General features: G+C 47.7%; 1 protein-coding gene across 1 annotated transcript; it reads right to left on the bottom strand.

Moving 5' to 3' along the window:
- Positions 1 to 14822: 14822 nt before the first annotated feature.
- On the bottom strand, positions 14823 to 17370 carry Olfml3 (olfactomedin like 3). The gene is made up of 3 exons (XM_028753011.1): positions 17214 to 17370; positions 16348 to 16636; positions 14823 to 16045 (listed from the first exon to the last, which is right to left on the bottom strand). The coding sequence occupies exons 1-3, from the start codon at positions 17361 to 17363 to the stop codon at positions 15225 to 15227; spliced, it is 1260 nt and encodes a 419-aa protein (XP_028608844.1). The 5' UTR covers positions 17364 to 17370; the 3' UTR covers positions 14823 to 15224.
- Positions 17371 to 17970: the final 600 nt, after the last annotated feature.

Here is a 17970-nt window from a genome sequence, read left to right as displayed (position 1 = left end):
AGCATCCCTCTGCGACTTCTGCTTCAGTTTATGCCTCTAGAATTCTGCCCTGTTTGAATTCCTGCCCTGACTTCCCTCAGTGATGGACTCTTATCTGGAAGTGTAAAATGAAATAAATCCCTTTCTCTCCAAGCTGTTCTTGGTCCTGGTGTTTTATCACAGCAATAGCAACCCTAATTAAGACACCTTCCTCAACTCAGAGGTGTGTCCTCGAGACTTCCCCGATTAGTATTCTTCTGGCCTTTGCTGAAACACTTCAAGGATTAGGAGGTACACTCCCAAGAGTAACAAAGCAATTGGGCACATGACTTACTCAAGCAAACACAACCTAATCTTTCTTTCCTTTGTTTTTATTTCCTCCTCCTCCTCCTCCTCCTCCCCCTCCTCCTCCTCCCCCTCCCCCTCCCCTTCCTCTTCTCCTCCTCCTCTTCCTCCTCTTCTTCCTCTTCCTCCTCCCCTTCTGCTTCTCCTTCTTCATTAAACAGGATCTCAGGTAGCTCAGATTTACTATGTGGTGGATACTGGCCTTAAACTCCCAATCTTCCTACATCATGCTCCTAAAGCGCTAGGATTACACACCTGGCTTTAAATCTTTTGTACAGATTTTATGTGCGTGTGTGTAGGTAGCCAGGGAAGGCAGAGGTGCTGGATCCCTCTGGAGCTGGATTAACAGGTGTTTGTGAACTCAGGGTCTCTGCACGAGCAGTCAGTATGTGTTCGTAATCACTAAGCCATCTGTCTAGCCCACCCCACTTTTAAATAATCTAAAGGGTCATGAGCTGGAAAGATGCCATTGCCTGAGGATGTAACTAGCATTTTCAGTTGGGAATTCAAGAGGAGCAGGAGACTCGAGGAGGACCCACTGCAGATGCAGAGTCTCTCACTTGTTGGACCAAGTTGAGCTGTGTCCCTCTTCTTTCTCTGTGAGTTGTCCCCATCTTTACTCCAGTGAATTATCTCCCCTTGTTTTCCCAGCATGACCAGGGTTTTCCAAGGCAAGCTTTCTAGTTCCAGGTGCTTTCTGCATCCCTTGCTTGTCCTCTTGCTTTGGGAGGCTGAGGCAGAAAGATTATTCAAGACTAATCTGTTTCAAAAACACAAAACAACAACAACAACAAAATCTGGACTCATATGGGAAATGGCCTCTGGGCATGACCATGGGGGGGATTATCTTGTGCTCATTGAGGTGAGTGGTGCCATTCCCTAGCTAGAATCTCCTGGATTATACAAACGGTGAAAAGAAGTTGTGCTTTCTTTCAAATCCATTTCTAAATTCTTTCATTTATAGGAGAAAAGACCTCTAGTTTCCTTGGTGACATATGGCAACCAGCATGGGGCCCCCACATTTCTAGTGGCATATGGCCATTGAGAGACCCTAAGATGGTCCCGACAACAGAGCAGATGACCACAGCCAGCTGTAGATCACTCTCTATACAAAACATGACACATGAAGACTGAGACTGTATCGTGGTTTGTCTGAGAACTAACAAAAACATAATGACTTAGCTGCCCGTATACAGACCCCACCGGGAAGGGACCTCACGCTATGATTCTAACCACTCTGACTAACTATCAAAGTGCCTGATGGGAACTCTGCTTTCACCACTGTGAGTCCAGCTTTTGGAGGCCTGAGAAAAAAATCCCGACAAGGAGCCCACTAAGGCAGCTGTCAGAAAATGCTCTTGTGAGCATATAGAGGGATTTTAATGGCTTTGATTTAAATATTTTAAAATGTTCTTTGTTCTGGCTTTTCCTGGTTCTCTTCCTACCTAATACATAATGCTAAGCTTTTGTTAAACTCATGCCCCCTCTGCCTCCAACCACCAAAGGGTTGAAGGTCATCCTCTGCTACATACTGTGTACAGGACCAGCCCAGATCAGGATACATGAGACTTGTCTTTCAGTACACACACACACACACACACACACACACCTTATATAAACTATATTAGTAGTGGTATACATAACAAACATTTTTGTATGGGACGGTGGGTCTCCGGAAAGATGACTGCCTGTAAAGCACTCACCATGCAACAAGGTCTTTGCAAGAGTACCACCCCCAGCACTCACATCAAAGTCTGGTGCTGCCGCACAAATCTGTGACTCCCTCACCGAGGTATGGGTGGGCAGGCAGATTCCTAGAGTTCTCTGCCCAGCCAGGCTACCTGATCAGTAAACTCCAGGTTCAAGGAGAGACCTTGTATCAAAAACTGGAGTGATGGGGAGCCTGCAGGGATCTGACCTAGGTCTTCTGCATATATACTATGGTTGTGTAGCTTGGTGTTCTTATGGGACTCCTAGCACTGGGAGCAGGGACTGTCTCTGACTCTTTTATCTACTTTTGGACCCTTTTCTTCCTACTGGGTTACCTCTTCCAGCTGTGATATGAGGGTCTGTGCCTACTCTTACTGTAACTCCTTATGCTGTGTTCAGTTGATATCCTGGGAGGCCTGCTCTTTTCTGAAGGGAAGTAGAGGGGGAGTGGATCTAGGGGAGAGGAGGGGGTGGAAAGAGGGAGGGACTGGGAGGAGAACAGGGAAGGGAAACTGTGGTCAGGATGCAATAAATAAGAGAAGAATAAAAACAAAGTGACAGAGGAAGGCATCTATGCCAAGCTTTGATGCCAATACACAGATACACACACCACACACCCCATGCAAAAGACTTGAGATGACGCTAAGTTAGGGATGTGGTCAGCGTTGGTGAGGAGAGTAAGAGAGTGGGCGTGAGGAAGAGGATAGCTATATTTAGAAACTGATATAGAAACTGTTTAAGAGGAAGACCTGCAGCAAGGCCCATGCATTAGCACATTGAGTCTGCGTGGTGACCCATGATCTCCGGGTATATTATTTTCTGTATATGCAAAATAGTTCATAATTAAAAATACAACTTAGAACAGTGCCCTCCACCTTGCTTCTTCTATGTGTCCTCTCTCTGAGCACCTGTGGGTCACCTTTTCTTCCTGTCTCACTGCCTCCCCTCCCTTCTCTTCAGCTGTCCATTGTCAATGTGTCTGTGCTGGCTAAGTGTCACAGATTCTTGCCTCTGGAAGGAGCCTCTATGAGACGCAGCGGTGTGCAGCTCGGGATACACAGTAAGTCAGACACCTGTCTCCTCATCTATAGGCTTGTGGTAAGTATTAAATAAGGCAAGTTATTCGCTGTTAATTCCTTGATAGTCACAGTTTCAATGTGTTTACCTTGATTCAAGTGAGTCCCCACAGTAGTGCAGCCTTGATGGCTGTTCGTTCATCTGCTGTTGTTGGCTGGGGTATTTCTATCTACAGCCTTAGAGGCCACTGAATAGTCCCATGAAATTAGCTTCGTTCTGTTTCCTTACCATGCTGTACTCACCCACCCCACTGGCAGTGCGCACTCATCCTTCTTCCTGGACACCCTCTGCTCCTTTCCTGAGACCCTGTGGAGCCTCTTCAAATATCCCTCATTGGTGTATAGCCTCTTCCTCTGTAGAAGCCTCATCATGTGCTATCTCTTTCTCGGGGAACTTTTCTTAAACTACTGAAGGAAACAACACTTTACGTTTTTCCTTTTCTTTTACTTATTCACTCTACATTCCACTCACTGCCTGCATCCCAGTCATCCCCTCCCAAAATCCTTCCCCTAATCCCCCCTCCCCTTCTCCTCTGAGTGGGTGGGAACTCCCCTGGGTATCCCCCCACTGTGGCACATCAAGTCCTTGAGGCTAGGTGCATCCCCTCCCACTGAGACCAGACAAGGCAATCCAACTAGAAAAAATCCCACATATAGGCAGCAGCTTTTGGGATAGCTGCTTCCCCCAATCAGCTCCAGTTGTTCAAGACCCAAATGAAGACCAAGCTGCACATATGCTACATATGATCAGGAGGCCTAGGTCCAGCCCATGTATGCTCTTTGGTTGGTGGTTCAGTCTCTGAGAGCTCCAAAGGTCCAGGTTAGTTGATTCTGTTAGTCTTCCTGTAGAGTTCCTATCCCCTTTGGGCCCTGCAATCTTTCCTCCTACTCTTCCATAAGAAGCCCCAGGTTCATCTACTGTTTGGCTGTGAGTGTCTGCATCTGTCTGTGTTAGCTGCTGGTTGAAGCCTCACAGAGGACAGCCATGCTAGACTCCTGTCTGCAAGCATAACAGAAAGTCATTAATAGTGTCAGTGATTGGTGCTTGCCCATGGGATGGGTCTCAAGTTGGGCCAGTTATTGCTTGACCATCCCCCACCCCTGCATTTCTTACAGACAGGATAAATTTGGGGTTGCAAGTTTTGTGGGTGGGTTGGTGTTCCTATCACTTCACTGGGGTTCCTTCCTGGCTACAGGAGGTGGCCTCTTCCAGTCCCATATCCCTAATGCTGTGAGTCACATCTAAGGTCACCCCTCATTGATTCTTGGGTGCCTCCCTTATCCCAGGTGATATCCCTCTGTGATATCCTGGAGATGCCCCTACTTCCTTACCCCTGTCAGTTGCAGATTTCTAGTCAATAACCAAAACAATCCTGAACAATAAAAGAATCACCATCCCTGACCTCAAGCTGTATTACAGATCAATAGTGAAAAAAACCTGTGTGGTATTAGTACAGAAACAGACATGATGATCCATGAAATCAAATCAAGGACTCAGAAATAAACCCACACATCTATGGACACTTGATTTTTTATAAAGAAGCCAAAACCATACAATGGAAAACAGAAAGCATCTTCAACAAATGGTGCTGTTTAAATTGGATATCTGCATGGAGAAAATTGCAAATTGGTCCATATTTATGACCCTGCACAAAACTCAAGTCCAAGTGGATCAAGGACCTCAACATAAAACCAGATACACTAAAACTAATAGAAGAGAAAATGGGAAAGAGCCTTGAACACATTGGTACAAGAGACAATTCCTGAACAGAAAACACCAATGGCTCAGGCACTTTTTTTTTTAATTACCCCATTCTGAGCCCCTGAACTCACTCACCCCTTTTTCATGAGCTGTAAACTTTTGAAGTCTTTTGAGTCTTCCTCAGCCCCCAGCATATAGCCTGGCTTTTGTCAAATGCTTGCAGGTGGGATCAGCTGCTTTAGAGGTCTGATACAAGGCCTGTGCCACTGCAGTCTGTCCAGTGGCTCAGAGGAGCAAACAGTGCTATTGTTCATTGTTTCTGTGAGTGGCTGGGGCCAGAGGTGAGTGTCCTGCAGAAGCCGTGACTCAAGGCAAAGATGAATTCACAGGTGAATTCAGAATGTCAGGAATGTAAGTATTGAAAAAAAAAAAAAGACCAGAAACCAAAAAACAAACAACCAAAATAAAAAACACCATGCAACAGCAACTGAGCTCTACTCCTGCTAGTTTCTGCTTCCTGGCTGCTGCCTGCTGGCAGGATTCTATGTTCAGGGAGAATCAACTGCTTCTGGAAGAACATAAACCTAGAGAAAGACATGATGCCAGGAGCTCACCTCCCACACTCATACAGCATTCTCAGGAAAAAAAAAGACAGCCCCGAGGAGCCAAAGACCTAGCTCCCTTCCTCTGTGCCTCCCAGGCTTTTTCTGTCCTATTTCATTCAGTCACCAGTGAGCCAGACTACTAGGCACTAAGGCTAAAAGCAATGCTATTATCTCAGACTGTATGTATAAGAATGCTTCCCCACAGAAAGGGACAAAGTCGAGTCTAGCCTGGAGAGTTGTATCTGTAAACAATAGTGGTGCATAAGGAAGCAAGAAGAGACAGTCAGGAGAAGCTCTTGGCAAGGTCAACCTGGAGCTTAGCCCAGCTCAGAACAGTGGTGTGAGCATAAGTCTTCATGGGGCTCTTTAGCCTGGGCTAAGGGACTTCCAGAAGTGATCCATTCCTTCACCCTGGCAAAGCAGGAGTAAGACACTGTCCCTCCACACAACATCTGTCATACTTTGTAACTACTGTCCCAATAGCATGTCACATGGGGTATAAACACAAGTCAATGTTTGGATTGTTTTCTTCTTTTGAGACAGAATTTTTTCTATGTTGCCCAGGCTGACCACAAACTCAGGCTCAAGCAGTCCTCCAGAGAGGAAAACTCAGCTTGATCTTTTCCAGACTGTAAATTGGTAAGAGTGTTTTTCTGCCTCGCTTGCCCTCATTAAAAACCCTCAGAACATAAATCACAACTTAGGACCAATAATTTGCCTGTAATTTACAGGCTTTCAAGTGAGTAGTGAAGTTGAGTTTAAATGAGATTATTCCTATCTCAATTTAAAATCCACTGACACAATTAGTATTTCCCCCATGTCTCCCCTAACTACTTAATTATCCCAAGTGTTTCCAGTTTACATCTTTTAAGCGTGCCGTTAGATGTCTAACAAACATGCGACAGTAAAAACATTTCACTTCAATTAAGACTAAAGAGGGCTGGAAAGGACAGAGCAGGAAAGAAAAGCAGAATTGCTATGTCATAATTAGAAAGTAGTAGGAGATTCACATCTGTGCGCATTTACTTCCCCTGTGCTGAGAGGGAGTGATGCTCACAAATCCAGGTTACTAGGTAGATTCCAGGGGCTGGAAACTATTGCGCCCTCAGCCACTACTATCATAAAACACACAGCTTGCCTCATAAGACAAAAGAAAATGAATACCGCACATAGAAGGAACCAGACAAAGTGTGTGAGCTAGGATACATCCCCATGATTTGAAGGGACAGGGTGGTCCAGGTGACTTTAAGGCTTTTCTTCCAACTTAAAACAGGTGGTGCTTTTGTCTCTGGAAAACTCTGCCATTCTTCTTGTGATCAATAAAGGTACCTGGCATGCATGTCAACTTTAAATCTTTCAAATCCTTCTCACTCCAGTTTTGCCCTAGAGTAGAGTGGACAGCTGGCATAAGGGGGGGGGAGGGAGAGAGAGAGAGAGAGAGAGAGCTCTAAATCCAGCTCCTGATTACAGGGAGGGCTGACAGGTGACAATGAGAGAGGCAAGAGGAAACACTAAGCTGAAAATCAGAAGCACACGAAGCTATATTGCGCATAGTGTAATTAGCTCTGATGGTGTCTCAGTGTGGCGGCATGGGGACTAGAATGGATCTTGGCAATAACTGAGTCATCGAAGGAAGTTAAATTGTGGCTATGTCACTGGGATCTGGCCATCAACTCATTTACAAAACACCATTCACACGTGGAATGCACCTGATTCTGTCTGAAGAAAGGTGAATGAAGCATGATCCCTGCCCTCACAGGGTTCTGTGGACTTCTGTTTCAACAACAAAAGAATGAGGGAGTCAAAGCAGATGATTCCTAAGAGCCCTTCCAAAACTTCAGGATGTTTCATGCGTTAGGACTTGAAGCATAAAATAGTTATTCTGGTTTTTTTTTTTGTTTGTTTTTCGAGACAGGGTTTCTCTGTGTAGCCCTGGCTGTCCTGGAACTCACTCTGTAGACCAGGCTGGCCTCGAACTCAGAAATCTGCCTGCCTCTGCCGCCCAAGTGCTGGGATTAAAGGCATGCACCACCACCATCCAGCTGAAATAGTTATTCTTATATCACTGTGACCAAAATAATTGACAGAAACACCTTAAGGGAGGAAGGACTTATGTGGGCTCATTGTTCCAGTGGGCTCAGCTCATGTTCATGTGGCTACAGAGTAGTAAGCAGAGAGTGGTTCACTCTAGGGGGCAGGCTATTAACCTTCCATGGCCCACCTCTAGTGATGTACTTCTACCATGTAGGCACCACCCCCTAAAGGCTTAACAAGTCCCCCCAAAATAGTATTACCAGCTGATGAACATGAACTAGTGGGGACATTCTACTTCAAAGCATAACCACCAGCAATCCTGAGAGATGCTAGTCCTGGTGATAACACCCATGTTGCAAGTGAACAAAGTGAGACACAGAAGAGTCAGCATCTTGTTCAAGATCACAGAGCTAATGGGGAGCAGAGCCAGAACCGTCAGATAGATGATCAGTCACCCAGAAAGGCGATATGAAGGCCTGGAGAGATGGCTCGATGGTTAAAAGCGACTGACACACAAGCTGAGACCGGATTTGATCTCTGGTTGTGGTGGTGCCATCTGTAATCCCAACACTCCTGTGATCAAATGGGAAAACAGGAGAATCAGTGGGAGCTTGTAGAAACAAAGGTGGTCTTGTATCTGATGGAAGGAGAGAACCAGCCCCTCTGGCCTCCATAAGTGCACACACACACACACACACACACACACACACACACACACACCACATACACACATCTCACACAAACAATAGTAAATTAAAATTTATTTTCAAAAAGAAAGACCACCTTATTCCTACCATATGTTCTTTCTCTACTAATTCCCTCTCTCCAAAAATGTAGTCAGGAGAGATGAAGACCAGCTCATTTGATAACTGCAGGTCTGAAACACAAAACTTCAACAGTTGTAAAACAAAACTCATGTGCAACTGGTCCATAGCAAGCATCTGTAAGATGAAATGCAGCATATGACAGCATTAAAAGATCTGTCAAAACCAACAGCAGGATTAAGTTAAAAAAAAAATCAATAGTGATGACCACAGGGACACAGGCTGAACAACGGAAATATCTTAGAAAACGATGTGAGTGAAAAAAGCCAGGTTTGGAAAACTATAAAATTTCACCATATACATTTATGTATATGTTCTCTCTCTGTCTCTCTCTCTCTCTCTCTCTCTCTCTCCCCCCTCCCCCCCACCCTCTTCCTCTCTCTCTTCCCCCCCAGCAGATTTGGTGGTGCAGGCACAGAGATGTCACACTCTGACCCACCTTGCTTCCTTCCCTGGCTGGTGCAGAGGCCGTCACGTCCTCTCTTACGGAGATCTACAATGGAATCAGGGTACCTACCCTGCCTTTGGATAGAACAATGTGAGGGCAGCATGGAAACCACTAGTTCAATGCAGATTGTTTCTAACGCCCCAAAGAAATGGCTACCAGTACACAGCCCAACATCAAGACAGCAAATGGCATGAGCCTGGAGACAAACACTTATTGAGCACCCACTGGATGCTCTGCTGGATATCTAGTTAGCACTAGCTCATCCACTCCTCACAACTGACCTGTGAGACAGGAAATACCCAGTGATGCAAACAGGAGTGATCTGTACAGGAGTACACGGCTAGCTCATGGCAGAGCAAGGACAGGAATTCAACCCAAGCTCATGTCTCTAGCTGTGTACACTCCAGCATACCGCCTTCAAGACACATTCTAGCCCCCGTGGTTATCATCCATATAATCTTACATGACTTTAATTCCTCTGGTCCTTAGCTTCTTAGGACCTGCCTGTCTCCTGAGATTACGGTGAGGATCAAAGAAGAAAACCATGAACACTTTGCTATATTTCAAGGCCCTGCACATGACAATTATAACGAGATGTGTGTGTGGGGTCCTGGACCTACTGCTCTGGATTTCTTCACTTAACTCTCACGACAGTTTGTCAGGTTGGAATGACGTCTCCCTGTGGAGAGGAAGAAGTGAGACTCAGATGGAATAACTTGCTCCAAAGTCACACTCCAGCGAGTGTAAGGACGGTCAGTCATGTGAAGCCAGGCTTAAGTACTCCAGAGCCCATTGCTTCCCACTGCCTTCTGTTGTGTCATCATTCTCCTCCCTTGGAGCCACAGGACATAGACAGGCTAGTGTCACCTGAGGTGTCACCACCATGGGCAGGCAGGCATGGCCTGCAGTTGAGCTGAGATCACTTTGATTGTGTATCTATTGTTTGTTTTTGTCCACCGGGAGTATTTACTGCTTGTCCACAGTGGGCCACTCCAGAGTCAGGTTCTCAATTCCAGGGACAGTGTGCTCCTCTGGGAACTCAAAGGCTCACAGTAGCTTGTGAGTGCTAAGTCTGTATGCATGAACATTTACTCATGCTGTAAGGACTTACTGATTCTATTCTCTGGGTTCTGCAGTAGGCTCTGAGGACACAAAGATGGCCAAATGACAGTGATGTCAGGCTCCAGAGTGAATAGGTACTCACCGCAGAGGCACCTGACCCTGTGTGACTGAGAGTGTAAACGATCAGAAAAACCACCCAGGGGAGGGATAACTGAGAACCACCACACCATCTGCACCATTACTGAGTTTGCATATGTTGTCTGTATCCCACAGTAAGAACCCTACTGAGTGGATATTATTTTACTGATTTAAATAACTTGTATCAGAGGGCAGATTCTGACCTGAAACTCTCGTCAAGGTTCTCTGACTTCAAAGACTTTATAATATGTATGTTGCCTCTGAATACAATAAACTCCAGCTACAATGGGATGAAAAGACAAGGTCATTATATTAGGTTTTGTCACTTTGACCAAATTCCTGAGGTTTCAGTCCAGGGTAAACTAGCCTGGCTGCATTAGGCATCACATGGGGCATGTGATGGAGCAAAGGTGCTCTCTACAATGGCAGAGAAGGCAGCGGAGGGGGCTAGGAGCCCGATTCTCTCTCCACAGGCTAACACCAGACTCACCTCCTTGAACTAGGAAGGTCTCAAAGCCTTCCTAGTATCATCTGGGGACCAAGCCTTCACTACTTTGCAGGGCCATTCAAGATGCAAACTACATGGACTAGAGAGATGGCTCAGTGGTTGCTCTTCCAGAGATCTGGTGTCTACTTCCCAGCACCCACATGGTGGCTCACAACCTTCTGTAACTTTAATTCTAGGGGATACAACACCCTCTTCTGGTGTCAAAAGGTCAGCAGGCATACAAGTGGTGCACAGGCAAACACGCAATCTAAACACTCATACACACAAAACAAAACAAAATTTAAAGATCCAAGCTGTAACAGCCATGAGTGAATAGAGCAGGAGAATAAGTGTCTTGGCCGCACAGAAGGCACTGTGGAGGAGGCACAGCTTGAGTGAGACTCCGAAAGGAGAGCCACATGCCCACCACAGGCTTTTCTTACTCTAGTAAGTTTCCTGGGTTGTGCTCAAGCAAGACTATCCTCCAGGGATGCAGCTCTTCCCTGGTAGCTCAGCATGGAACAAAGGTATGGTTGGGAGGTAGGGTGAAGATAAATCACTGGGTTGTAGGAAAGAGAAACCTGATCATTCTGGGTTAAGCAAAGCCAGCAAACCTAAACAAGGAGGTATGTAAGGATTCAGACACGTTGTGGGGCCTATGAGGTAGAATGTGCTGTCACCCCCACCCCCTAGGAGAGATGGCCATAGGCGAGCTGTGAACAGTGGCCAGGGCCAGCCCCTCTTCCCTGCCTGCTTTTCTACAAATACCCACGTTGGCCTGCAGTCTGCCTTTCACTGTCTCTCTACAGCAGACAAAAGCATCTCCAAAAAGAAGACATTTAAAAAAAAAATTGGGGAGAAAGAGCGCCCAAATACTTTCTTGTATCTAAGTTCTCTGATCCGTCATTTCTAAAATGCCTGGAAAGGAGAATCTGACTTGTTCCTCCCTGAGGACCACAGCTGTGGTCGGGGAGTCTATTCTCAGAGAGGTAAATACTCAAGGGTGTAGACCCCAGAGGCCCTGTGAACTGTTCTGCAGAGGTGGGTGGCCATTGGTTGTCCTGGTGAGCTGGGGCTGGGAGTGCTTCCTTGTTCCTTTCTCCCTCTGCTGCCCTTTAGATGATATATACTGGCAGCTACGTTTCATTCTTCTGTGGAGTTATTAAATCCATAAATAAAGACTTAATCTCTGAAGCTCTGCCTTGTGATTCTAGGCCTTGAAGAGGGGGGAGATGCTGCAGCAGTTAGAACATTGATTGCTCTTTGAGAGGACCTGGATTCAATTCCCAGCACCCACATGATGTTCACAACCATCTGTAGCTGCAGTTCCTGGGGTCCAACTCCCTCTTCTGGACTTTGTGGGCTCCAGGCCTGCACAGCATACAGCTAGACAAAACCATCCATACACATAAAACAAATTAAAGAGAAAAGTGAACGTGTGTGTGGGGGAGAGAGCTTACCAGCCTTGGTGGCAGAAGCAGCAGAGGACGTGGCATCCTCTCCCAGGCTGCTGGCACCCAAGAAGACTCCACCTAGATAAACAGGTCTTGCCCTCCAGCTGAAGAAATGGCAGGCTTACAGAGAGCATGCTGTAAAGCAGCCAGACAGGCTGAATAGTAAGCCCTAGAGACCCAATGGAAAGGCCAGGAGGAACACCAGGGTAGTCTCAGCAGCTCTCAGAAAGATCTATTCTGATCTAAGCCAGCTAGACAAATAGGGAGCTGTGGAAAGGGACACTCCCAGGAGCCTCAGAATGGCGCCTGGACAACGGCAGGAAGAAAGGGGCCTGGAAAATCTGAGGCTGAAGGAGAAAGCGAGGGAAAAGGCTCTGGTTCCTGATTAGCTCAGACGCATCACAGAGGAAACAGTGACAGCTGATTTGATGTCACTCTCTCTGTCTCTGCCCTGCCCTCCCCACTACCCGGGGTTCATGGGCCTCTATTAACTGGAACGAACAAGCACTTCATTTTCTCTGGCAGGCACCAAAGAGGCAAGCACATTAAAATGAAAAGAAGAACTTTAAACTGTGAGGCAGAAAGTTTGGGGGCCTGGAGTGGGATGAGAAGGTCCTCCCGACCCCTGACTCCTGATGGCAGAACACAGCTGGACCAGTCATCAAAAGGACAGTGTCTCCAGAGTCATGACCCTTCTTAGTGTTTAATGGTGGGTGTCCTCTGGCCTGGAATTGGGGAAAATGTGGAACTTCTCTGTGGGCTTTCAAACTCACTCTTCTCCAGTAGGGTCTTGGTCTCCCATGTTCTTTTAGCCAACTAGAGGCCACAGCTTGTTTCAGCTAAGGGGAGGCCCAGGAGGGGTGGGGGTGGGGGTGGTGGTAGGAAAGGCTGTTGTTTGATGGGATTCAGCTGCCAAGACTGTCTCCTTGAGCAGCAGATAATTTCATTTAATGAATTTGGACAGTTCACGAGATCTACCCACACAGTACCTCTCAGCTTCTGAAATAATTCCAAAATAGCCCCCAGCCACTGTGCAAGAGCCAAAATGGGGGGGGGGGGAAGACCAAGTCTCTGCCCTTTCACATAAGTCTATGCAAGCCTTTCCAAGGAAATTTTCAAACCAAAAACAAACAAACAAAAAAAAATAAAAGCCAGTTGCTTTTTTTCCTTTCCCATTAAGGATTCTGGCAAACAAAGATGTCACAAGCACATATCTGTTTGAAGGACCCAGGCTGTAGAAAATGCACCCACTTATTAAAGATACAATCCACACACTTCTTCCTACACTGATATTGTGTATATACACCACCTGAGCTAGCCTCATTAAGGGCACCAAAAAGCTACTCCTATATCAACAAAACGCCACAGACCCAGTCCCACCCTCTTGGCACACAGCCACACTGGGAAGGAGACAGGTGCTACTGCCATGCGATCATATACATGCGGTTGCATACAGTCACACAACACACACAGAGTTCCAGACAGGGCCCTCCTTGGTCTTTCTCATACATATAATCCCATATAGTGGCATGCACACAGCCTAATAGAGCCACTCATTTGTTTACATGCAGTCTCACAGGGTAGCCCAGTCTCACACAGGTGCTCAGACTCTTAGCCATGCAGAGATGTGCACATGCACATTATGCGTGCACACAGTGCTACAGCGCCGCACTGCACCTTTTCATCCCCTGGACCTGTTCTCAAGGCCTCCACAGAGAACTCCCTCCTCCACAGCCCTCCTATATGCCCTGCATTGCAGCCAGATGTTCCGTGGGCAGACCCCTCTATGGGCTGACAGGCAGTGATTACTGTTGCCAGCCCCACATTAGGAGAGAATTGAATGGGAGAGGCCCCCATCCGCCTCAGGCTCCCTACAATAGCGCCTTTGTGAGGTGCTTTGCTGCCTTTCTTTCCTCTTCCTCACCAACCTACGTCAGGAGCAGCTCTGCCTGTGGAGAGAAGAAAGACAGACAAAAGGAGGAGTGCTGACTGATCCACCCCATCCTGGGGTGGAGGGAGGGAGGGCTCTACTTGAGAGAGAAGGTTGTGTTCCTGTCCCCCTTCCTCCCTGGGTGATAATCCAGAGGGCTGCCCAAGGTAAACTCCCCCACTGAAGCCAGGGCTTTTTATCCATCAGCCAGCCTTATGTGCCTGTGAGTTAAACATGGAGATGAGGCCTGGGAAGGGACATCATGCAGAGACCAGCAGGTTCCCAGAGATGGAATCCAAAGCCTATTGCTCCTCCAATCCTTCCTGGTTTGCCCCCTGCAGTCTGGTGCACATGGCTAGAGTATTAGACCAGCAGGGTTTAAGTTTCCAGGACTCCAGCTTCCAGGTAGGAGGGTGGGCAGCTGAGGATGGAAAGAAGGAAAGTAGGGATGTGTTGGGGAGCTGGTGAGACCAACATCTGGGATGGTCACTGCCCCTCCTCCCTGCCCAAACCGCAGACGCTGTGGCAGCAGGAAAATCGGAGTGGCTCAGACCAAGGATTGTGCAATCCAGACCCAGGAAGAACCAGTGCTGGAGGTGGGAGTGGGGACTTGGGCTCAGAGACAGAATCCATTTCAGAGGTGAGACTAGACACACATGTATACTGTGCGCTGGTTTCTACACTAGACTTCAAAGCCAGTAAGATCCACTTTCTGGTTCAAAGTCCACCAAGAGCTGGAATGAGAAGCCCTGGCTCTCAGCTCCAGTGTCCAGCAGTCAGAGGCTGTGCGCTGCTGCTGGTTCTTGGCAGCGGCTGCTGTAGAGCGCAGTGGGCGTGGAGGGGGAGGCCTTTTGTCCAACCCCCTACAGTGCCCCACAGTAAAATGTGTAACTGAAGAAGTTCCCAAGGGAGCCAAAGGAGGCCAGCCAAGCCCTAACGTGGTTAAGGAGCAGAGACTGGGGCAGGAGGAAGAAAGCAGAGCCATGAGAACTCTGATCCGAGGGCTACCCAAACACATGAGAGAGGAATGGTGGGTTTTCCTTTTAATGCATAATGTTGCCATACAAAGTGGTTTGGGGAAAGACCCATTCTCCCCTACACTGGAGGGGGGAGGGAGGGAGGACAGCGTTGTCTCTTGAGTTCTCTCCCTTGGGTCATACGGAGGGCAAGACCCTATCTAAAGAACAGGGCACTGAATTTGGAATTAAACTTTGTGGACACAGGGCAAGAGTGAAGATTTAGGGTGTTTGCTGTTCTAAAAATCTACTCAAGATCTGCATAAAACAGAGGGGCTATGAGAATTTGGTTATTGTTTAAAAGTTAGGTATGTGAGTCACCATCACTGGCTCCATTTCGAAGAACGAACTGCAGGAGATCTCATAGGAATATCAATGTCTGGGCATAAGAATCAAAAGCACAAGGCTAGCTGCTTAAACTTCCTCCTCCTTCTTCTTCATCTCCAGCTTGTAGACAATCTGGTAGCCATCATCCCAGGCATACAGCTGGCGCTCACGGGGGTTATATCGAAGGCTGGCATGGGCACCATATCGGCGTGGAAAATAGGAGAGTGCCGCCCTTTCAGGGGCAAGAGTACCACTGGCATCAAACGAACACTGGATACGAGCCCTGCTGGCAGGGCGGGTGTTATAGACAACGTACAGGGTCCCACAGATGACAAATGCAGCCTCTGCATTCTCTCTGGGACATGGTGTGTCCCACTGCTGCTCTGTGTCAAGTGTCTGTGGGTCTAACTTGGCTAGACACAAATGCCTGTCATCTTCCTGAGTGGCATAGACAGCCCAGAGGCCCTCCTCATCAGCTGCCAGGTCAATATATGTGTCTACTGTCAGCCCGTAGGGGGGTATCAGTCTCTCTGCAGGGAACACTGAGCTGTCCACCACTGTTCGGTTTGCCAAGTGAAATTTGATCAGCTGCAGAGTATTCTCCAATTCACCACCCGCTCCAGGTCCTCCAGGAGGCCTTCGAGCATAATAAAGGAAGCCACCATACACCAGCTGCCCTGTGCCTACCCAGGGGAAGGGCACCCGTATTCGGGAAGCTTTCCGGGCAGCCATGGCAAGGGTGAAGTCACGCAGCCTTGGGAAGACAAAAGCTGTGTCGTTCTGTGTGCCATCTAGCACATAGATCTTCTCTGCTGGCCCCAGTGGATCCTTGGTCCACAGGCCAGCTGAGCCACCAAATCGCTTCAGGATCTTCATTGACCTCACCTGAGAGATTGTGTAGCTACAGTCTGGTGGGGAAGAGAAGCACAGGAAAAGGAAATAGAGGCCAAGAGTTAGATATGTACTTCAGGAACTTCTCCCAGGGTGGGCCATCTGGAGAACAGACATTTTTCTGTGCATGTGTCCACTCATGGAGGATTGAAAGATGGGGTACCAATAAGGGACGGGTCTCTAGAAATTCTCAATGGATTTGTCATTAGAGATTTCCTCAAAACATATTCTGAAAGATAGAGCTATGGTGGCTTGGGACAAGAAGGAAAGCAGGAAAAGGGGGGTTCTGACATGGTTTGGACCCTGTGAGATCACTTACCTGTCACCATATCGTACTTCTCATTTCTTCGGCCCTTTCCTTTGGCTCCAGGTCCTCCTCCAGTCACCTTCTCATCCTGCTCTACACAGGGTAAAGCTGGGTTCTGCGTCTCCAGATAGTCTACCTCCCGTTCAAGACGGTCCACTCTCCCTGAGATGGTGTCTGCCTCAGTTCTGAGTGTTTCCCGTTCCTTCTCTGCCACCTCCAGTAGAGGCAGCATCTTGTTTTTGAAGTCCCGAAGCTCTGCAGCATGCCGACTACTCTGATCCTGGCATTGGGCCAGCCGCTCCTGAAGGGATGTGGGAATCAGGGAGGGCAGGCTGCAGGGTTATAACTCCTAGGCAAGCAGAGGCCCAACTGCCGAGTCGGGATGAGGCAAGGGACCAGCTCAGCTATGTTCTCACAGCAAAGAAGACTGACTAGTCAATGGTACCATCCCATCCAAAGTAGCTAGCTTAATCTACCTGAATAAGAATCCTTCAGCCTGTGTTCTCAGTGATCTGAGCCTCCAGGAAATTGGGATGCTATAGACTTCAAACTGTTCAAAAGGGAGCAGACATGGGGTGCGGGGAAGAAACAGGCAGGAAGTTGCAGGCAAATTGCCTGGGAAACTTGAACAGTATAGCCAGATAGTTCTTAAATGCAGCCCGATTATGACTCCCATTTCTCCTGTCCCCTTACTCCATCTAATCCTAAGGGAAACGTGTTGCATTTATTTGCTGGGCAATTGTCTTATGTTGGGGAAATAAGAGTCTATCATTAGGACTTCTTACACAGCCCGATCTTGTCACTCCCAAAGCCCTGACAGCTAGTTGCACGGATAGATGTGAAATCACCCCGGGCGAGAAGAGAAACAAGTCCCTCACCTCTAAGGCAGCTAGTCGGCGTTCCATGTACTCCACAAGGTGGTGCTGCTGTCCCTGAAGGGGTCCAGTCCATGACAAAAAGAAGAAGAGGAACAGAGGAGCACTGGGCCCCATGGCAGCCTTAAGTGGGGCCAGAGTAGGAGTGTGCATCCGGCCTCTTTCCCTCCAGCCCGTTAGCTTCGGGGGCGGGGAGGGGGCGGTGCCTCCTCTTTCCCATCTCTTGTGTCTCTCACTACTCTGGAATGCTTTCAGTCTCTTTACAACCCCCACCCCCTCCTTCCCGCCTGGATTGATCAAACACAGATGGCCCCTTTGTACAGTCGCCAGAAGCCTTAACTACCAGCAGCTTAGACTTGTGAGCTCCTCAGGAAGGGGAAGAGATGGCAATCTGAAGGCAGAGACCTTCTGGAAAAGAAGCAAGATGCAGGAAGCTGAGACCCCCAAAACTCTGCAAACTCCATTCGTTTTAGGAGAGAGCTCCCAGTGCTGACTTAGTAAGAAAGTGACACCCTTCATTAACCCATCCCTTCTCCAGCAATAACAGAATGGATTTTCTGCCTTGTTCAGTGAAGCTAGAAACACAGGAGATGAGGTTTGAGGGGATGGGGGTTGGGGGCAAAGGGGAGTCAAATTTCTATAGCTCACTGGCGCCACCTTGTGCTGAGCATCTGGGGCCATCTTCAATGGCAAAGAAATCAGGAATTCATGTGGAAAAGTCAAATAGGTTGAATTTGCAGGCTTTTATTTAAAATACAGG

Source organism: Grammomys surdaster, unplaced genomic scaffold, assembly GCF_004785775.1.
Source record: "Grammomys surdaster isolate TR1022 unplaced genomic scaffold, NIH_TR_1.0 125941, whole genome shotgun sequence".
Classification (NCBI taxonomy): Eukaryota; Metazoa; Chordata; class Mammalia; order Rodentia; family Muridae; genus Grammomys; species Grammomys surdaster.
The sequence above is the reverse complement of the archived record's forward strand: the minus strand, read 5'-3'. Positions and strand labels throughout refer to the sequence as shown.